The 21,197-nt window shown below is 46.5% G+C and overlaps 8 protein-coding genes across 8 annotated transcripts; 3 read left to right on the forward strand and 5 right to left on the reverse strand.

Annotated features, from left to right (window-relative positions):
• Nucleotides 1-160: 160 nt before the first annotated feature.
• AGABI2DRAFT_119310 (hypothetical protein) lies at nt 161-1,731 on the reverse strand (the record flags this gene model as incomplete). Its single annotated transcript, XM_006462390.1, has 4 exons — nt 161-733; nt 790-1,073; nt 1,120-1,561; nt 1,624-1,731. 4 exons carry the CDS (start codon nt 1,729-1,731, stop codon nt 161-163), a joined length of 1,407 nt encoding a protein of 468 aa, XP_006462453.1.
• Nucleotides 1,732-5,235: 3,504 nt separating this feature from the next.
• Nucleotides 5,236-5,897, reverse strand: AGABI2DRAFT_179191 (hypothetical protein; the record flags this gene model as incomplete). The annotated part of the gene is made up of 2 exons (XM_006462391.1): nt 5,236-5,721; nt 5,781-5,897. The coding sequence occupies 2 exons, from the start codon at nt 5,895-5,897 to the stop codon at nt 5,236-5,238; spliced, it is 603 nt and encodes a 200-aa protein (XP_006462454.1).
• Nucleotides 5,898-6,995: 1,098 nt separating this feature from the next.
• Nucleotides 6,996-8,387, reverse strand: AGABI2DRAFT_193594 (hypothetical protein). The gene is made up of 5 exons (XM_006462392.1): nt 8,332-8,387; nt 8,171-8,270; nt 7,938-8,109; nt 7,710-7,888; nt 6,996-7,647 (listed from the first exon to the last, which is right to left on the reverse strand). Exons 1-5 carry the CDS (start codon nt 8,350-8,352, stop codon nt 7,052-7,054), a joined length of 1,068 nt encoding a protein of 355 aa, XP_006462455.1. The 5' UTR covers nt 8,353-8,387; the 3' UTR covers nt 6,996-7,051.
• A 268-nt stretch (nt 8,388-8,655) lies between these two features.
• On the forward strand, nt 8,656-11,033 carry AGABI2DRAFT_179193 (hypothetical protein). Its single transcript, XM_006462393.1, has 11 exons — nt 8,656-8,746; nt 8,823-8,959; nt 9,010-9,097; nt 9,156-9,286; nt 9,342-9,373; nt 9,431-9,552; nt 9,608-9,628; nt 9,683-9,701; nt 9,762-10,316; nt 10,372-10,410; nt 10,469-11,033. Exons 1-11 carry the CDS (start codon nt 8,695-8,697, stop codon nt 10,944-10,946), a joined length of 1,674 nt encoding a protein of 557 aa, XP_006462456.1. The 5' UTR covers nt 8,656-8,694; the 3' UTR covers nt 10,947-11,033.
• Nucleotides 11,034-12,030: 997 nt separating this feature from the next.
• Nucleotides 12,031-14,739, reverse strand: AGABI2DRAFT_119317 (hypothetical protein; the record flags this gene model as incomplete). The annotated part of the gene is made up of 3 exons (XM_006462394.1): nt 12,031-12,417; nt 12,472-12,576; nt 12,742-14,739. 3 exons carry the CDS (start codon nt 14,737-14,739, stop codon nt 12,031-12,033), a joined length of 2,490 nt encoding a protein of 829 aa, XP_006462457.1.
• Nucleotides 14,740-15,616: 877 nt separating this feature from the next.
• Nucleotides 15,617-16,148, forward strand: AGABI2DRAFT_137143 (hypothetical protein). Its single transcript, XM_006462395.1, has 2 exons — nt 15,617-15,916; nt 15,974-16,148. The coding sequence occupies exons 1-2, from the start codon at nt 15,693-15,695 to the stop codon at nt 16,080-16,082; spliced, it is 333 nt and encodes a 110-aa protein (XP_006462458.1). The 5' UTR covers nt 15,617-15,692; the 3' UTR covers nt 16,083-16,148.
• Nucleotides 16,149-16,612: 464 nt separating this feature from the next.
• On the forward strand, nt 16,613-18,417 carry AGABI2DRAFT_186365 (hypothetical protein; the record flags this gene model as incomplete). Its single annotated transcript, XM_006462396.1, has 4 exons — nt 16,613-16,828; nt 16,891-17,157; nt 17,339-17,437; nt 17,664-18,417. Exons 1-4 carry the CDS (start codon nt 16,629-16,631, stop codon nt 18,415-18,417), a joined length of 1,320 nt encoding a protein of 439 aa, XP_006462459.1. The 5' UTR covers nt 16,613-16,628.
• A 415-nt stretch (nt 18,418-18,832) lies between these two features.
• On the reverse strand, nt 18,833-20,279 carry AGABI2DRAFT_193599 (hypothetical protein). The gene is made up of 7 exons (XM_006462397.1): nt 20,247-20,279; nt 20,006-20,187; nt 19,810-19,945; nt 19,733-19,760; nt 19,584-19,675; nt 19,493-19,529; nt 18,833-19,435 (listed from the first exon to the last, which is right to left on the reverse strand). The coding sequence occupies exons 2-7, from the start codon at nt 20,150-20,152 to the stop codon at nt 18,952-18,954; spliced, it is 924 nt and encodes a 307-aa protein (XP_006462460.1). The 5' UTR covers nt 20,153-20,187; nt 20,247-20,279; the 3' UTR covers nt 18,833-18,951.
• Between the last annotated feature and the right edge of the window lie 918 nt (nt 20,280-21,197).

A 21,197-nucleotide genomic window follows, 5' to 3' on the forward strand; every position in this document is an offset into this window, starting at 1 on the left:
AGCAAGCAAACAAAACGGCAGTTTCAGTAAATGTTGAATAAAGAATACCAGAAGGGGAGAAGAGAATGTTCTTTCAAAGAACGTCTCCTCAGTCGGTCACGATGTCAATGAGAAATGATGTGCCGTATGGACTCTATATAGATTGGCAAAGGAAGAGCAGTCAAGTAGATGCAAAGACTGAAGTAACTCGACCCGCTATAACGATATCGACGACATCCAAATTTCCGTCGTCAAAATGAACAGAGCGTACGGTATCTTCATCAAATGCAATGAGCGTTCCCGGATGTTCCGCATCTTGCTTTAGAATTGATATATAAGCCGGTCCAATTCTTGGCAATGCGCATGTGTGGTCCCATTCATGACGAAAGCGTGAAATTGTATCTTCTCCACTGCTACAGTGCAGCGAGCTGAATATACCAAGCTTGAAGTTGATGTTCAATGGTTCTTCTCCCACAAAGTTGCCTAGCTCGACTATCCATGGATGAAACCTGCTGTCATGAGGTATAACGAGTCCATGAAGTATTCTGGCATCGCAAGATCTCGGATAAGAGATGAAAGTAATCAGTGACGCTTTAGACGTCCAACCAGTCCTGGAAAAGTCAAGCGAAACCCGTGGTATTTCGATTTTATGCAAAAGTTTGAATGAAGTTGGTGATTCTATGTCGAAAATGTAATAGGAGGATGTTTCGCTGCCGCGTATAGCAAGAACGTCCTCGTTGATGAATACCATCTCCTGTCCAAAAGACCTTCATATGAATGAAATTAGCCATGATTAAAGGAAGCACAAACGGCAGGATAGCACTCAGAAGGAATGGTATGACAATCCAACAAGGGATAATCGAAACATCCCAGGGCTTGCCTATAATAAAAAATGTTCACTCCTGGAGCTGAAGATGGTTTGTATCCTCGGTCCTGGACAAAATAGCGCTTATTGAGAGCATGTAAGAAACATGGATTGCTTGCCTCGCGGCATCGAAAGGTAGCAATCATCTGAGCCACGAGAGTCGCACTGGCACCATGACCAAGTAGGTCGACTTGATATATATACACCCAGGTAAAACCCGAATCACCCTCTAAGAGGCAGTAAGTCCCATTGGATGTGACCGTAAACTGACGCACCGGTGTCGCCGAGGGAACCTTCAAAACGGAAAGACAATCGTGGTGTTTTATGGTTTATCCATATACGATTTCCGATAGTTCGATGCTGGCTGATACGCGGGTCGAAATTTCTTGGATCTAGTAGCAGGCGCAATTCTAAATCACTGCTGTCCAAGTCGACAAAGTATACGCGCAAATCGTGATGAGGCTTTAGAAGCCATCGACCGCCTGGAACAAGAAATATATCTCCGTAAAACCCAAGTATGGGGCAATATCGGCTGCAAATATGTAAGTTCACAGGGGAAGTGCTCCTAGCACTGGCTCGGCGCATGGTCCATTTCTCGAGTTCCGCTATAGAATACTCTGCTAATTCTTCTTCAGGTGGAGAGACGACATGTTCTTCGCAGAGTCGATGAATACGATGATACCAAAATTGTCGTGTCATTATAACAGAACGCAAAGTCTGGCACGTCTTGTAAATATCAGCCATTATTCGTTTGCAAGTCAAATGGAGACAAAACGCACTTGCTGGAGAATGGGTATATCTGAGTCGTCTACATACATGAAAATCCGAGAAAGGACCTCGCCGGGCAGTGACATGAGCCCTTCGGCCTCCCGCTCAGTATTATCCATCCTTGTTAGTGGAAAAGAGTTCTACCGTGTTCTTGACAAGATCACTAAGCAAGCACGGGGAGTTTTGTGCTGAGTGTTACAGGACCCATCGCTAAACTTGGCTGTTTTCGGCAAAAGCCGCAATGATTTGGTATGCCTGATGCTGCCGGAAATCCTCCGCGTCCGCTCGATTTGATCGTACAAAGTGCTTGGGTGGATAGGTACTACTTGGCTCGTCGTATGGTCATAATGGGCTAATTTCCAGATCCATTATAGTGCCCGTTTCGTGGCACCCTGTCCTCAATCATTGCCACTGTAAGCAGTTGCGTTCACTGTCGGTATTGACGTCATGATAAGAAGTCAAGAGGCAGGACCACAGCAAAAGGAAATATGGGGGGAAGACTCGGGAACAGATTAAATTTGGACTGTGACTAACAGTACTGTTATCAACTACGACATAGTTCAAACAAGATAATACAGACTATGCAAAGCAATCCAACGGAAACTTCTTTTTAAGATGTTGGGACTCAAACCACTGAGGGTCGCCAAGTATACTGGTCAAGCGATCCATCTGCTTGACGGTAGGCCGTTGCATGAAAAAGCTCCTCCTGGCAGTGCAGCTCAATGTCACGACTGGTACTCCGGGTCGACCAGGAGAAAAATCCTCGACAATACCCTCTTCTATGGTTTTTTCGGTGGGCTTGCCAATGAACCAATTGAGGTGCGTATAACCGGTCAACGTCTGAAGGAGGCGCTCAACATAGCGAGCATCAGCATATTCCTCTCGAGGCGTGGTACCGGCTATGGACATGTGGAAATAGTTGGGGAGGAGAGATTGTAATTGTCGGTCGCTTTTTGGCCAGCCATAGAGCCAGTAGTGCTTGCTTTTATCCCATCCTTCCGGTAGAGGTTTGTAGGGAGTGAGAGAAGACGTATTCGGGTATCGGCGCCGACCTTTGCATTTATACTGTGGTCAGCAGATAGTCAGTAGATGTCGTCGAACACTAGCTTGGTTGGAGGCTCACATAGTATGCGGTTGGGCTTTTACGCACAGACGCTGGCGTCGGCGTCGTATACACAGATTCAGGAGGGGGAGTAGGAGATGCACAGATAGATTCGGGTGGAGGGGTTGCGTCGTCCATGGTGAAGACAGTGGTGTAAGTTGTACAACTCAAACATCAAAAACCACATCGCGTAACAACATACAGGTTCAAAAAACATCAAAGACAAATGGAATTAAGAAGTAAACAAAACGATCGATTCAAGGTTCTGTCTCATAGAACGACTTCCGGAACCTCAACCGCGTCGTCTCGAGACTTGATTAAGGTACTCAACGTCCTCGCAGACTTCAGATAGGCTTGGTGTATGGGTGCGGGATAGGTGTTTCGCTCAGTCGGATCAATGATTGTGTCACGGTAAGTGCTACTCCACAAAGAATATATTTATAACCACTTTGGCCGAAGGCACTGTCACCAATACGACATCACGGTTTTGTCTTTTTGATGCATGCATAGATTGAACCGATTTACCCTAGACATGCACAAGAAACAAGATCATTATAACTATCGCACATACTCAAGCAAATACTCATCGAAGTCCCTTTTAAGATGCTGGGACTCAAGCCACCGAGGTTCGCCGAGGATTAGAGTGACGGGAAATAGCCCCGGGCTCCTAATTCCCCTTGTGAATTTCACAGGCTCTACGACTGGTCAAATTCACGTCCCAAATTTGCAGCTAATTTGCAGTTTCCTATTTGGCGCTAATTTGCTCGTGAAATTCAAAAAAACTACGTGCGAATTACATTATCAAGGTGAATTTGAGTGAATTTGAAAGCTGTCTAAGCCTTCCTCCAACACATCCATTCATCGTCGTCGAGAACTGTGGTAGCTGCGCTTATATTCGTCTCTACCCGCATGTTATTTGTTGACCGAGCTCCAGTGATAGTGGCCTGTCAACGTATGGAAGCAGATCCTTAGAGTATCAAGAGCAGTCTCTAGGGCCTGATTGACTGCACGGCCTTTACCAATATCCTCAATCCATTCCAGATCTAAAGAAGAGGTGCTCCAGTGCTTCATAGCTCGAGGTTTGAGATCACGACACATCAGGAAGAGGACGACTGGAGGGTAAGGAAGCCAGAGATGGACGAAGAATATCAAGTTCTTCGATGACACTAGCCTGGGAGCATAGTTAAGGTTATCAGCGTTGTGCGTAATGTATAGGCAACCGAGCTCAAAAATTTTGTGTCTCCATTTTTCATCTCGATTCCAAATGATTTGTGGAAGTGGCCGAAATTCACTCTATTTCACATCCGAAAAACAGTCCTCACTGGGACCCCTGCAAATTAGCGGCAAATTAGCAGGGCAAATTAGCCCGTGCGAATTTCAACCGCCTATTTCCCGTCACTCTACCGAGGATACTCGTCAAGCATTCCAGCTGTTCGACAGTAGGCCGTTGCATGAAAAACCTGCTCCTGAGTGAGGGAAGAAGTGTCTGGATATCGTCGTCGACCTTTGGAGGATAAGTACTAGCTGGAGCTCACATAGTAGGCGGTCGCGCTGTTACGCGCCGGCTCGGGAGTCGGCGTCGTACACACGGATATAGGCGGAGGGGTCGCGCAAGGAGATTCGGAAGTAGAAGATGCACAGATCGAGTTGAGCTATAGAATACTCTTCTAATTTTTCTTCAGGTGGAGAAACGACACGTTCTTCGCAGAGTCGATGGATACGATTATACCAGAACTGTCGTGTCATTGTAACAGAACGCAAAGCAGGGCACGTCTTGTAAAATCAGCCTTTACTCGTTTGCAAGGACAAATGGAGACAAAACGCACTTGCTGGAGAATGGGTATATCTGAGTTGTCTATATAGATGAAATTTTGAGAAAGGACCTCGCCGGGCAGTGACACGAGGCCTTCGACCTCCCGCTCAGTATCGTCCATCCTTGTTAGTGGAAAAGTGTTCTACCGTGTTCTTGACAAGATCACTAAGCGAGCACGGAGAGTATTGTGCTGAGTGTTACAAGAGCTGAACTCGGCTGTTTCCGAAAGCCCTGATGATTCGGTATGCCTGATGCTGCAGTGGGTCTCAGGAACTTGCCTGTCCCAGCCTGTCCCTAGGATTGAACTGCCGGAAAATCCTCCGCATCCGCTCGATTTGATCATACAAAGTTCTCGGATGGATGGGTACTACTTGGCTCGTCGTATGGTCATAATGGGCTAATTTCCAGATCCACTATAGTTTCGTGGCATTGCCCTGTCCTCAATCATTGTCACTGTAATGACAGCAGTTGCGTTCACTGTCGGTATTAACGTCAGCATTCTGTATTCATGATACGACGTCAAGAAGCGGGACCACAGCAAAAGGAAATATCGATCGAGGTAGAAGACTAGGGAACAGACTAAACTTGACTGTGGCCAACAATACTGTTATTCAACTATGACAATGATCTTTCTAGGAGAACATCTTTTGATATACAAATAGAAGAAGCTAGTTTACCCTCAGACATGCATGAAACAAGATAAGCTAGCTACGCAAGATAATCCAACGGAAAGTCCTTTTTAAGATGTTGGGACTCAAGCCACCGAGGTTCGCCAAGTATACCGGTCAAGCGTTCCATCTGCTCGACGGTAGGCCGTTGCATGAAAAATCTTCTCCTGGCCGTGCAGCTCAATGTCACCAATGATATTCCAGGTCGACCAGGAGGAAGATCCTCAACAATGCCCTCCTTTATGGTTTCTTCGGTGGGCTTGCAAATGAACCAATGGAGATGTTTATAACCGGTCAACAGTTGAAGGAGGTGCTCAACACAGCGAGCATCAGCATACTCGTCTTGAGGCGTGGTACCGGCTATGGACATATGGAAATAGGAGGGGAGCAGAGATTGCAATTGTCGGTCGCTTTTTGGCCAGCCATAGAGCCAGTAGTGCTTGCTTTTATCCCATCCTTCTGGCAGAGGTTTGTAGGGAGTGAGAGAAGACGTATTCGGGTATCGGCGCCGGCCTTTGCATTTATACTGTGGTCAGCAGGATAGTCAGTAGATGTCGTCAAACATTAGCTTGGCTGGAGGCTCACATAGTATGCGGTTGGGCTTTTACGCACAGATGCTGGCGTCGGCGTCGTACACACAGATTCAGGAGGGGGAGTAGGAGATGCGCAGATAGATTCGGGTGGAGGGGTCGCGTCACTCATGGTGAAGACAGTGGTGTAAGTTGTACAACTCAAACATCAAAAACCACATCGCGTAACGACATACAGGTTCAAAAAACATCAAAGACAAATGGAATTAAGAAGTAAACAAAACGATCGGTTCAAGGTGCTGTCTCTGAGAACGACTTCCGGAACTTCCTCCGCGTCGTCTCGAAACTTGAACAAGGTACTCGACGTCCTCGCAGACTTCGGATAGGCTTGGTGTATGGGTGCGGGATAGGTGTTTCGCTCAGTCGGATCAATAATTGTGTCGCGGTAAGTACTACTCCGCCGCAAGAATATATTTATAACCACTTTGGCCGAAGGCACTGGCGCCAATACGACATAACGATTTTGTCTTTTTGATGCATAAATTGAACCGATTTGCCCTAGACATACACAAGAAACAAGATGTAACTATCGTACATACTCAAGCAAATACTCATCGAAGTCCCTTTTAAGATGCTGGGACTCAAGCCACCGAGGTTCGCCGAGGATACTTGTCAAGCATTCCAGCTGTTCGACAGTAGGCCGTTGCATGAAAAACCTGCTCCTAACCGTACAGCTCAACGTCACGAATGGTATTCCAGGAGGACCAGGAGGAAGATCCTCGACAATACCCTCTGCTATAGTTTCTTTAGTGGGTTTGCAAATGAGCCAAGTGAGGTGCTGATAACCGGCCAGTTGTTCAAGGATCCGCTGAGTACATCGAGCATCTGAAGATAAGGCCTCTGGGGTGGTGCCGGCTATGGGCAGATTGAAATACTTAGGGAGGATAGATTGTAATTGTCGGTCGCTTTTTGGCCAGCCATAGAGCCAGTAGTGCTTGCTTTTGTCCCATCCTTCTGGTAGAGGTTTGTAGGGAGCGAGGGAAGACGTGTCCGGGTATAGTCGTCGACCTTTGGAGGATATGTACTAGAAGTAGCAGGGTGTCAGTATATGTGGTCGAACACTAGCCAAGATAGGGTTCACGTAGTAGGCGGATGGGTCATTGTACACCGGCTCAGGCGTCGGCGTCGAACACACGGATTCAGATGGAGGGGTCGAGTCACTCATGGTGAGGGTAGTTTAAGTTGTCTAATTCGAGCATCAACGAGATCACTTTCAACGAACATCCAAGACAAATGGAATTATACAAGCAAACAAAACAACAAGATTCAGAAAATGGGTATAAAGTCCTGTATTCTGTCCTTCGCATCCTGCGCTATGCACTCTGCAATCCACGTCAAATTCCTAATTTCCTGCTCCTTCAATTTCATATACGCGTAAAAGACGCCATACTGGAACTGTTGCAAGAATGCTTCTTTGTTGTACTGAACCTCTGTCTGGAAGAACCTATCTTCCAATTGAGATGCAATGCTCAAATCATCACTGTGATCTCCAACACTCGAACTTCCAGTTAGGAATGGACGATAATCGGCTACAGTGTCACAAGCTTGACGGACTTGATCGATTTCGTCTGCGCGAGCGAGAGTATTGTTTCCAGCGGGCCAGAGGCGACCAATAGTTGGGAATAATCGAGCCCGTTGTTCTTTGGTAAGTTCGGTGTTGAAAGAGTTAATGGTAATGTTGATTGTTCGTCGGTCGGCTTCGAAAGAGAGGATTTTGTGCATCACGCTGGTGGTAGGTTCACCGAGGGTGGTGACAAAGTTGTAGAAATCCTCGAGGTAGGCTTTATAGACTGTGTTACGAATGATTTCGATGTTGAGATCGTCAAGGTCAGTGGCGGAAAGACAATCACGGAAGTAAGGTGCTGAAATGAAATAAAAGCGTATGAGAATCAAGGTAGCAGGTTGAACGGGATGGATGACAGACCGAGTGGTGTTTCCACGATGACAGTGTGATACAGTTCTTCGACATTGGTTGCAACACAAAGCGCGGGCATGGAATCAAAGACGCCGAGAGGGTGACAACGTTCGAGAAGCTCGTGTGTATCGCGCTCATGCAGTGTGCCAGTGATGAGGAGTATTATATTGTCAATCATGTACGAGTATCTGCGTCTGACGTCGGCACTCGGATTCAATAACAGTCAAAACTACGCACGTTATGTAGTCGAGAAAACTGGCTAATGGTTGGACTGAATTGGTCTTGATGTAGTTGAACTGGTCAACTAGGATTTGCGTCGCTTTTTCCGAAATGGTTGACGTCGAGATTGGCATCGGTTGGTTGGCTAGGAAGTTGCCATAGTCCGTGGCAGATAACTGCGTCCTGAAATCTGGAAGACAACATGGCATTTAAAACGGAATGTGACATGGCAAATCATGGAGGCACGACACCTTCAAGAGTCTCGCATTGGCACAAGTTCGCGTACTGGTTCTGGTTGAGGATTCCTGATCGGAACCCTCTAACTATACCCTCGAGGAACCCAGTATCAACCTAGAAACCATAAGTATGTAAGCCATTTGCGTCTGCAGGCTACAGAAACCAGCCGGCGTACGTTGAAGAACAGGGCTTCCATGGCTGTCTCGACAATGGCTTGGTCTCAATAGGCGCAGGTCGTCGGCATTGATGGAGATTCCCACGCATCTGATGCGGCCTACTCGGCCAGCGTAAAATATCCTCCGAATATTTCGACCAGGCGTTCAATGTGCCATTTTTGCAAGTTCGACGCGGCAATGGAGGCCTTAGCTGCAGCCCGCCATGGGGTCTTGCATATTCCATGAGTCGAGGACCCCAAGAGATCAAAACTGCATGCGCAACTTGGTTCATGATGTTCTGAGAAACCACTGGGGGCCCTGAGAATACAAACTAGAAGTAACAAGACAACCTTCCACCACTTCTCATCAATCGTGCACTTGACATGGTACTTAATCGTGTACTCAACATCTTGCTCTTCGGCCTCGGGGTTCAAGGTACGTACGGCAGCACGCTCCTTCGACTTTTACTCAATTGGAATATGGTATTTTTGTTATCTGGACGACTTGTCAGCTTCCACGGGATATCTGGGAGATGCCCAACAACAACCAATGTCAATGTCAAAGACTGGTGAATCAAATGTTTGTGCGATGCACGGCGGCTCCTTGCCGTCATTTGGATACGCTAAAGATGGTTCACACTCTGTATCCGTATGTCAGGTTTTGCGTTGCAAGAATTATCTACCTACTCTGAAGTCCAGGCATTAAGTCCCACTCTGGCAATTCGACCGTTGGCCGTGTCTGGTCCTCCTGAAAACAGAGTGGACTTGGTCTTCTTTTCAGATGGATGTACGTTCTTGATATCGTTTTCTGCCGTCGGACCAGTTGAATTCTTATCTTGTCATAGACACCATTGAAGAAATGGACAAGTTCTTTACAGATGCGAAACGTCTCGCGGATGACATCTCGCAGAATCAAACCTTCTTCACCGTCAGACCTCTCCTCAACTTTTGGGGAGCATTTACCCCAAGCGAAGAGGTTGGTCACATAACCTCGTCCTCGTTGTCAAATAGATGCCATAACGCATTTATAGAGTGGCATCGGCGCTGATGGTGTCCCGAAAAAGTATTGCTTCTCGCTTTAGCTTTTCAAAGGGGAACAAGGCCGTTGATTAATTTGCAGGACACCATATGGACTCTATCGTGAAGGAACAGAATTGCGAGCTGTCTATTATGCTAGACCCGAAGTTGCTCATGCTGCTTGTGACTCCATGGGAGATCAATGCAACTATCCAATTCTGCTCGGCAAGTCCTGCGCGATGTGTTCGAAAATGCAATCGTCTAACAATGTGAATTACAGGTAACGATCCATTATATGGAGGTAAGTACATGCGCCATTTGGGGTTATAAATTTGAACATGATATTCCTCAATAGGATTGGGTGGTGAATTCACGTACGTCCCTCCTTACATGAAATCGTTATGCCTCTGAAATAGTGTTGCCTCCAAACATAGAGTCATCACGTCGTCCATCCTCAATGGGCCTCTAGTTCTCCGCCATGAGCTCGGACATTCCATTATTGATGTCGGAGAAGAATACGATGGAGGTTTCGCTTATTTTGGTGTCAATGCAGTCCAAGATGCCCACGAGCCCGTCTCATGGGATCATTGGCTCTCTACCCCTCCAAGTACATCGGGCTCCATCAATTCAGACGCTCGAGTTGAACGTTCAGTAATGCCGATGCAAACATATCCTTGGACTCTTCTCAACACTACCGAATCTTGGTCTATCAAATTCCCAGCTTCCGGTCTTTACTTCCGACATGTAGTGCGATTCTCCCTTTCAGGACTTCCTGAAGCTACGGACCTTCGTGTTGAGTTGGATGGAATTGAGCTAGATTGGGTTCCTAAAGAGGGTCTGGGTTTGGACCGATGGCATTATGATATTCATCGTGCTGGCGGCTTAAGCGATGGTGAACATATTTTGTCGTTCACCCTCTTGAACCAGGAAAGAGAAGGTGTTGCGCAATTGTGTAGCGCTGAAATTTTAGAATTTGGTGATGAGGATGAGTGTGTAATCATCATGCCAAAAGAAATCTTCTACAGCTGACTTAATGTTCGATAGGTTTGTCTCGTCACCAGGATTCTACAGTCTTTACCCAACGTGAGTCTAGTTCACCACGATAATTTCAACATGCGCATCTTACCCAAAACTTATCTAGATTCTCAGATAAGAATGAAACATCCTATCGACCTACAAACGAAGATTGCCTCATGCGTATCGTCACCTCACCCGATTTATGCAAAGTCTGCACGGAAGGATTATGGATCCATCTTCTCAAAAGTGTCAATCTCATCGATGACTTGACCGAATCATGTACACATTCATCATCCACTTGGACCAAAATACTCACGTTGGACCTCGTACCTCTCGCACATCTTCGTAACCCAGAAGAAAACAATGAACCCATCAACAACGAATCATACGCCATCATTTGGAAAAAAGATGGTATTGTATTAAATGAATTCGCAAACATGACTTCTATCGCCATCGAGGATAACAACAACAACGATGAAGAAGTTTTAGGTCGATATGAAGTTTTCGTCAAATTTTCGACTGATGAGATTCGTCTGGATGAAGAAGGACGAACGAGCTCAAGTAGGGTGTATGATGTCACTACTCATTGCGAGGATGACTAGGACGAATACTTGACAAAGAGCTGTAATCGCGAAAGTTGCTTGTTCGAGAATTGGAGGACGTATGTGGACGTATTGTAGTTGACCATGAATGAATGTAACAGTATGCATCTCTTTCTTAGCAAAAACAAAGAAAGTGAGGCGTGGAACAAAAAGGAAAGGGTGCAGGAATTGAAGATGCGATAGAAATTGAGGAAAGGATTGGAATACACTGCGGAAAACAAAGGAGACAGCACTTGGAACTGTAAATACCATAAGTAGGAAGATAAGAGCAAAAAAAATACTATACGCAAGACAGCCCACATTATGTATGTTCAGGTTTAACTTCAATTGGAGAGAAAAAGCGTTCTAGACCCGAACACACTATAATCATACAACCGTAAGATAAAGGATGAGAAGAGACTAAACCAAAAAAAAAAAAGAAAAAAAGAGATAACATATTGAAGAGGAAACATATGAAGAGGAGAGAGAGAAAAAAACGCAAAAGGAGTGAGCATTTCATGAAAGAAAAAAATGATTTGCGGTGTTACTACGGCAATGATGAATGATGTCGTTCCGAAAAAAGATGGATGGTCGATAGTGGATATGATGATATACGAAGACGTTTGGCTGAGTGAACGGGAAAGTAAAAAAAAAAAACAACAACAAAGATACGGCTGATGTTCAAACAAAAGAAGATAATATACGAATGTATAAAGAAAAAGGCGACCACAATTGTAGAAGGAACCGCTTCAAGTTGTTAAAATGGAAAAAAAAACTAAAATGAAATTGGAATTGAAAGTTGAAAGAGTACGGATGTGAGGGTTGAGATTGATATAGGAGAGAATAGAACGAATGTGCATGTGTGCGTGTATGTGCGACGAAAAAGTTCATACATGTCGTGAACTAGTGCTCGAATGAAAGAGATAACAAAACAGAAAAGACCGCGGTGGGTGGTGGGAGAGACCCGGGGGAAGGAGACGTGCAAAGAAACGAGAATCTGAGCAGTCGAAAACCTAAAAACGAATGACACATAGCTGGAAAAAGGGGTAAAGGGATAGGAATCAACGCTGCAGAAAAAACCGACCACCATCGACTTTCCAATGTCTCACATAACCACACACTTACAACATCCACCACCACCGCCATCCTCAACCTCGACAGGTTCTTCCTTCCTAGGTCTTCCCAAAGTAGAAACAATGTGTAAAGTATCGTTCGCCGAATATTCTGCAAACGGCATCGACACTGGTGGTGGCATCCTGACATGTTCACGAGCAGGCGAAAATTGACTCATTTGGATAGCATCGTCCCGCTGCTGCCCTTGTTCTAATAGCATCCCAGGTTCAATTTCTTCCAAAACATCCTCTTCAATCCTTCCCGTCCTTCTGTCACCAGGTGGAGGAATGGAACCGCCAAACTCAGCCATCTCGACCCCATCATCATGGTTCGGGCTACGTCGAACTTTTGTGCCATCAAACCCAAATGTACCAGGCGCCTGAAGGGTAATCAGGGGACGATGATTTACCATCTGATGACACGAATGACTCACAGGTGCAATTGGTGTATCTTCCGGTTTCTTCTGCTGTGGACTACCATCGGCCTTCTCGTAGAAGTCTTCCAGACCCTTTTTCCTCGCTACGACAGGAAGCACCACCTAAGATGAAGAAAATCAGAGCATTAGTACATCACTAAAATCTATGGCCGAATATAGGACAATCAAAAAAAGAATAAAATAGGAAGACGAAAGACTGGAAGCATAACAGGGGCCCACAAATACTCCACAAGCCAAAGCCAAAACCAAAAACAAAGAACAACGTACATCATCCCAATTCCCCTCTCCAGGTTTCGGCTGCGTCCAAGAAGGAATCGCATCAGCCATATCCATTCCATCATCATCATCTCCTCCAGGACTCGGATACTGAGCAGAACTTCTCCTCGGGTCTTCCGGAGTCTTACTGATTGACGTGGATTTCTTCATCGCGCTTTTCGGTTTCGGTGATTTAACTACCGTTTTTGGACTCTTTGGGCCAACTCCTGTACGCGCCTTTTTGGCTGTTGATCCGGATGCAGTAGCGGCATGCGGACCGGGAGAAATACCGCGTTTGTTGTGTGAAGAAGACGGTGTTGAAGGTGGAGCAGTCGCAGTCGTGGCTGCTGCTGCTGCTGCACGAGGACCGGGAGAAACACCACGTTTGTTGTGATGATGTGACGAGGAAGATGGAGTAGAAGAAGGTGCGGATGAAAATGAGTTTGACGCTTTACGGGCAGGGGTTGTCGCAGGAGGTAGTGGTACTGAATGTGGAACAGGTTGTGACGGAGGTGTGGGCGTTAAATCCACCACGCCTTGTTGTGGTTGAGATTTAGAGGAGATCGTGGGAGTCGACGTTCTTGATTCTGATGATTTTCGCTCCGATGATAGTGTTGGTATTCGACTGGCGGAGCTGCCTCGCCTTGATTTTGGCTTCTGCGTGGGGGTGGTTGTTCTCGGTGGATGTTGCATTTGAATTACGGATGGTGTTGGCGTTGTGCTCCTCGCACTCACCTCGTACGATGTCGAGGGACTATTGATTGATGAATCTCTGTATCCATTCATCGAAGAGCCCGTCGTGGTAATATCCCCGACGCCAGGTATAAAATCATAATCTGAATCATGATTTGAAAACCTGCATTGCTGCCGACCGTGATGTGAAACGGATCCAATGTCTGAACCATCTCCAGATTCCAAGTCTGTCAATGGATCCTCGTCCAGTACCCTGCCGAGATGAGCGGCCAATTCCCCCTGGTCAATGATTTCGTCCAGGTAAAAGCTTTCCCTCTGCCTCATCTTCGAACTAATCCCCGCAAGACTGTCCGCTCGCTTCCTAGAAATGCTCAAGACGCGATGTTCTTCTAATGCTTGTAGAGCGGCCCTGCGATTGGCGATTGCTTTTCGCTTGTTGTTGATAGCATGCCCGTAGTTCGCGATATCCAACATCTCTTGACGTTTGCCGACACGAATTTCACCAACACCACCGTTGCGCGAAACTTCACCTCTATACCAGTGCTCGAACGGTCTTTCCATAGAGGTATTAGACTCGATAGAACCAACAGAATCATGTGGCCGGTGGTTTCCGAATTCACCCACGGGACCGCCGACTTCGTATATCGAAGAGTTGGATGAACTGGCAGTATTGAAAGGTGCGGGCTCATTTATTATGCGTGAGGGTTGACTAGGACCGAGATTGGCGTGAGAGGAGTGAGAGGTAGGGAAGTGGAATGGGCGGATGTCGGATGAAGAGGGCGCATAAGGGCTGAATGATTGTGTGGGTGTGGTATGAGAAGCCAAGGGGCTGACACCGCTTGTAGAAGTGCCGTTCATGAGTGGTGAGGTGGGGACACTGGCGCTTGCATTACTACCAGGGGGACCACGGGATACTTTGGGTATACGAGTAGGCTTTGATTCTCCTGGGCGCGGTGAACGCGACATATCCGTTGGACTAGCATTTGCTGTTCGTCGGGGCAAGCGAGCCGATCCGTTCATTTGTAGAGAACCATCCACAGCAGAGTAAGTTCGTATACGCTGAAATGATGGCGCTTTCGGTCTGTGCGTCGGCTGAGCACCATTGACATGAGTGGCCGTACCAGCCGCAGGAATGGAGTGATCGGAGGGCCTATGTTGGGGAGGTTGGTAACCAGGGCTGGGACGTTGCCAACTAGCACTGCTGCCGTTGACTACAGCCTGTCGTTGATGGTAGTTCTGGTGTGAGTTCTGTGTTGAATCAGTGCCAGCGGAGTTGGCAAAGGCGGCGAAAGCAATATCATCAACGTTGGATGACATGGAGATGGCCGACATGCGGTGGGAGAGCGTCCTACTCTCATTTTCAAGGCCTGGAGAGCGACGATGGCGATGTAAGAGATGATAGATTGAACAGACCTAACCAGCAATCCGGGGAACTCACGTTTCCGTAGCGCCGGCACCACCTCCTCGTCCCATGATGGATGGAGGCGCGCTGACTGGGTAAGCGCCATATACAGATAAGAAACCGCACTTGCACTGGCCGCTGAGCCGACCAGAGAACCAGAGACGGGCCTTGTAAAGAACGGAAAGGAGGAAAGACGAAGAGGGAAGGAACAGGCAAATATTTGGGAAGTCGTCGTGCGAACAAATCTCCTTTCAGTCACGTCCCCTCGCTTCTCCCCTGTACAACAAAACACTCATGTCCAAAGCTACAACTAGTCCTGAACACGAACTGTGCACGTATAACCTCTTTCGGTTCGTTGCCGAGGACCTCTGGGCCACCCCGACACCTTTCCAAAGCCCCAGTGGGGACTCCCCGCAATGAGTTTCTTACGGCATCGGAGAGGCGGCCGCCCTTCTCTTCGCTCTCTATTAGGCGTAAATTGACTTTGTTCTAGCCTCGATTCATCACCACCACGAAGCTCTGTAAATGTACTGTATCTTTCCGACCCCCAAAGGTTATCGGCTTTCTTGGCGATCCTCTCGTGCCGGAGAAAATAAAAGATGGACTGGAACCTAATAACGCAAACTCAAGGCTTGCAAACCGATCAGGTTTTTTCAGGCTCCTACCCAGCTCGCTCACTGCACGTGAAAAACATGTGAGCTTAGTCAGAACTTGTAGGATGCTCACGCAGTGAGCGGCTGGCAACATACATGTTTCGGCCATCACCGTGGCCTAATTGGGGCGCAGATCCAATCGCAAAACATATCGAATCAATTAATCACCCTAATAATACTTGTCACGCCATATAATACCTCCCTCCTGATTAAACATGCCCCTCCGACTCGATTCCTTGCCATCCGAGTGGACAACGGAGCGCATAACTAATCTCGTACACCAGCGGTTCAACAAACGTCCCTGTTGGTACCAAATCGAGGCTGCAAAGGCATTCTATGCTGGTAGAGACGTCATCGGTTGCGCACCCACGGGAGGGGGGAAAACACTATCATTCTGGATCCCCCTCTTGATGGCTCGAGAAGATAAGCTGAAGAAAATCTTGTTTGTCGTCAGTCCTCTGAATGTTCTGGCCAAACAAAATGTAGACACGCTTACCGAGGTCGGAATTTCGGCTGTGGCTGTGGCAGCCGAGAACGCAACAAGCTCAACATTCAAGGTAATTATCGGCGGTTTGTGGTCGATAAGATTTTCAAGGGGTATGTGATTTGTATCAAGATTTTGAATGACTGTATAGAACAAATGCGGGTCGATGGAGGACATTGCAGGGGGTGGAAGGGAAGAATGGGAGCTACCTACTCTCTTCTACCTATATCTGAGGATCCGAATCATCAACCTTTGCCAGCAGGTCGCGGAAGTAACGACGACGGACTTCGCGAGCATGAGTTTGAACTACAGTATCTTAATTTGGCAACGTTACGGTCACAGCTTTCCTAATCGTCTAAGTGCTATTATATAATTCTTTCCCTGCTAAGTCTCGCGCGGGAATCCATCACGGTGATGGCCGTTTCAGGAGTAATGCCAGCCGCTCACAAGTGAGCACACCTCTTAACGAGGTGTTTGGCCCTATTTGCCAAACGTGCGTGACTTGTCGAGTCGCGCTGGGTAGGAGCCTGAGGTTTTTTGAGCAGACAAAAGGAGATAAGATAACTAAGGCTGCAGACAAGCAAGTACAAACATCTTTTTTTTTGGCTGGTCGTCGGTTTCTACAACGAGCACTTCCTCCTTCGTATACCCCTTTATCGCCGAGACAATGGCCAAGGATGACTTGATCGATGACAGGGTTTCTACTTCGCAGATACAAAAAGCAGTCGACGCACTGCACGCCTACGAATCCAAAAAACAAGAAGAACGGGAAGAGACCGATCTTCTCTCCGGAAAGGAACCCATAATATGGCTGAACGTCGCAGTCAAGCAAGTCGCTCCTAAGAACGTAATCAAGCCCCATAAAATGTACCCAGGACCCATATCCACCTCGAACGAGCCAGCAAAAACTGACTTTACTCTTTCTTCAGTCCTATTGCTCACCCGATCGTCGACCCCCGAACAACATCCATCTGCCTTATAACAAAAGACCCTCAACGGGAATACAAAGACCTTCTTGAAGAACATAATATAAAATTTATCTCCCGTGTCGTTGGTATCGCCAAACTCAAGGGCAAATACAAAGCTTTCGAAGCCCGCCGATTGCTGCTCAAGGAAAATGGCCTCTTCCTCGCAGATGAAAGAGTGATACCACTCCTTCCCAAACTTCTCGGCGCCAAATGGTTCGAGGCTAAAAAGTGCGTATACATCTATAGTCATAACTCCCACCTCATGTATTGACAAACATCTCTTTAATCCCCCACGTCTATCTTCAATCCTGTCCATGTACACCCTTACTCGCCTTCATACCCTAATCATTCATTTCAACTACTCGATCGAAATATCTCAATTTCAAATCTGGGCTGAAATTGATAAAAGGCAACCAATACCTGTGTGCATGACGCGGAAAGATCTAAAAGGCGAGTTGGAACGAGCCATCAGTTCAACGTACATGCACCTGAACAACGGAACTTGCAGGTACGTCTCTCCTCTTACGCCCCAACTTTTCCACCCTTCTGAACCACTCTTCCATTACTACCAAAACCCTGAATATGCACCGCAATGTTGACACGATCCAAAAATATATCGCAAACTTAAATGAACATCTTCAATGGTCGGGGTCTACTACTTTCCGATTCTATGAACCCTTACTACACGATCTCTATCAACAAATGACTCCTACATACATCGGACCAATCAATAGTTCAATCAAGATCGGCACTCTCTCACACAAACCTTCTCAAGTGGTTTCAAATATAGCGAAAGCTATCCCCGCCATTGCCGCTCGTATTCCAGCACAATGGGATAACATCCAAAGTCTCTTTATCAAAACCAATACAAGTGTTAGTTTACCGATTTGGAGTTGCAATCTGGATGAACGGTGGGGTGGGTTGAAGAAAGAAGAGGAAACAACGAAGAAAGATGTGAAGAGTGGTAAGGGAAAGAAAAGACCTGTTGTTGAGGAGGGTGCCGAGGATGACGATGACGATGATAATGACGATGGAGATGACGATGTTGCGGAGGTTTCGGAACAGCCAAGAAAGAAACAGAAAACCAACGCCACCGGTAAAATTACCACACCGTCATCAACTTCCAAGCCCAAAAAATCGCCCCAACCAACAGATCCCCAACCGCTCAAATCCAAAAAATCCGCTAAATCAACCTCCGCTGATCTCGAAAAACAACAATCACAGCCCCAACAACGTCTTCAACCCAAAAACAAAACACAAAAATCGGAATCTCGGGATCAAGAACAACTTAAACCCGAACAAGACACAAAACCCAAACCGAGAACTTTGGCAGCTTCAAAAAACGATATGAAACAGAAACGTACTGCTGTTGGGGGATCTTTGGAAAAGAAGAAGGACAAGATTTTGAATAAGAAGATTGGGTCGGGTGTAAATGGGAAGGATGCCAAGGCGAAGGTGTTGGGCAAGAAAGTCGCTTTCTTGACTTGATCGATTGCGTTTTTTTCAACTTGTTTTCTTTTTTCGCGGGCGTTGTTGGCGAATGTTCTTTTGAGTATTTGTTTATAATGTACTGATGCTATGTACATGTGAAGAGTTGTCGCATATTGTTCTCCTTCCTTAACTTGTTCAACCAGGAAAAGATGAATGCGAAACGACGGTGGATGAGTCCAATACATGTCCAATTGCCCTTCCGTTGCGAGTCTTGTTTACGGTAGGAGAATTTTGTGAGGACATGCACATCATTCTCGTCCGTACTAAGAAATGAAAACATGTAGTTGTTTTTGTAGCGAAGGCTCCGTAGTGTGCTTATGTTGATCTTTGTCCCATTTTATTCGCCGGAAGATGCGTCCGACGCTGGTCAACGTAGTTCATCTCAGCAAAACCTCACCCTTTTGTATACTTGAATCATCTCCAGCTAATAGAAAGAATCACACATACGCCGGTTCCAATAGTTCAAATATACATATTTAACCAGCTATTGCAGTTTCTATTTATACTTATCCACTTTCCAATACTCCCCAATTACAAGCAAGTCAACAATGAATCCGCCTTATCGAAAACCGCCTTTTGCTCCGCGGCCCTCGAATTGGTCTCCGTCGTCGAGTTAATCACACTTATGGTCACAAAACAACCTGCGTCTGACACTGTCTGTTCAAGGGGAAGCTGACGCGACCCACACCTCTCCGTATCACCACCCGGTGTGTTACTAAATGATTTGGTAGCAACGAATCTGAAGTTATCTGGGTTATTATTGCAAATGTTCGTAGCGCTGAAATTGATATTGACAGTGGTTCCTGCCGGTACAAGGCGGGAAGAAGGGTCGGAAGAATGGCCTGCAAGGTAGCCAGAGAGGAATTTTCGCACGAGCGCCGTGTATATTTTAGCGTCGATGGTAGATTGGGCGTTGGGGTCGGTTTCGAGAGTCGTATAAGAGACGAATCTACCAGATTGGCCAGAGAAAGCGAAAGAGGGAACCCCCAAGTTTGCAGCCTCGCAAGCAGCGCTACTGTAATATAAGAATAAGTAAGAGCCATTGCAAAGAAGAGAAACATGTGTAAGTTACTCTGTGCCAGAGATGAAAACAGTAGAGCCCAAGTTACCTAGAAAAGAAAACATTCATTATTACACTCTGAGATTGCAAGTTGTGTACGTACGGCCAATGTTAACGCCAGCGACGACAAAGTCGGGATTTCCACCCCAACGTGCTTGAGCGAAATCTTGAATACCGAAGCGGACAGCATCGGCGCTAAAATAAAAATAAAAAACATCAACCTTGCGCATATATTCACATTATTGAGCATACGGGAATGCGTGCACATAGTGGATGTTTGCTGTTGTTCAACGTTAGAAATAAACATGTCAATAAGAACTGAAACTTACGATCATTGGGGTCTGTACCGATGGCCGGAGAACCAATAGGACAGGTGTTGAACTCGCAAGTTACATTCATAGGCGTAGGTGTCGCTGTGCTCCTTCCAGTGCCAGACCTGTCCACAGGGGAGGCGGAGAGAATGACCTAGAAATTATCAACTTTGAATGAACATGATGATGCCTCATGGTCAAGAGTGGTATTCACCTCGAAACCTGCTGCCACGAGTTCCTTGTACTCTTCACGGATATTGGCGGTCGCCCAGCCGTCATCATTGGCGAGCAGAATCTTTTGAGCGGCAGTACCGCAAATGAGAGTGGTGAGAGCGAGAATCTTGGCGAAAGAGGACTTCATCGTTCAAAGAGACGTGCAAATGCAGGAATGACTCCCTTTTTACGTATTCGAGCATTTTATATCCCAGGACCATAGAGTGGATTCGCCTGCTCACCTCGAAGCAATCGTAATGTGAGAGATTTTCCCCACATGCAGCACACCGTTTACCAAGTTTGCTCTCGTTCACGTCGAAGTCTTGCGCTTGGCAAGTTCTATCCCAGCGACATGTGTGTCAGAAGGCGCCCTTGTTAATTAAGGCCTCTTCGTGAGAGATAACTTTCGACATCCAACCATGATTCTACGCAGATTCCCACTGGAACCTTCCTTCAGAGATCAAGCGCGGATGAATATAGGGACCATCTATTCTTTAGCTGCAACGTGTGTCGGGATACTCGGTAGCAGAGATGCAGTTGCTGGGAATCGTAGTGATCAGGGTAGAAGTAAACAACCAACAGTACCCAGATTGAGTGCGACGACGTCATGATCTATTTTTAATATATCAGCAGAAGCACCCGTGAGCTTATGCATAGACCTCGAGGTTTACCTACGTACATATGATGGCTTGGCCAGGACCGGCAGAGGGGAAAAATCAGTGAGAAGCATGATCAAAGTTCGAAGATAGAAGCTTTCAACAGCGCACACAAAGTAAGCAACCTAAGGAATTTATCAGTCTTATGCGTTTGAACTGAATGCAACCGAGATCCCAAATCTGCAAGCAGAGCGACTCACCCCCGTGTGCTATACAAGCGCGCTGTACACCTCGGATCGGGTTCGTTCTAAGCCTGCAGTGGGATCATCTTCCCTTGATTTTCACTGCTGAAAATATTATGCTCCCACATTTATTCATAGACTATCATTCCCATTCCTATACCCACGTTCGTATGTTCTAACCAGACACTAGAATTTTCCGAAAATAAGCTACATGCCCACATGTTTTGTCGAAGAATTCCTAACCTGCGGGTTGGAAGACATGTGGAATCTCCACTGACATACTCATCATATTTTTTTTCCAACCCACTCCTATTTATTGGTCTTGCTATAGTGTGCCGCGGATATGTTCGGGTAT

The sequence above is a fragment of the Agaricus bisporus genome (assembly GCF_000300575.1).
Source record: "Agaricus bisporus var. bisporus H97 unplaced genomic scaffold AGABI2scaffold_7, whole genome shotgun sequence".
Classification (NCBI taxonomy): Eukaryota; Fungi; Basidiomycota; class Agaricomycetes; order Agaricales; family Agaricaceae; genus Agaricus; species Agaricus bisporus.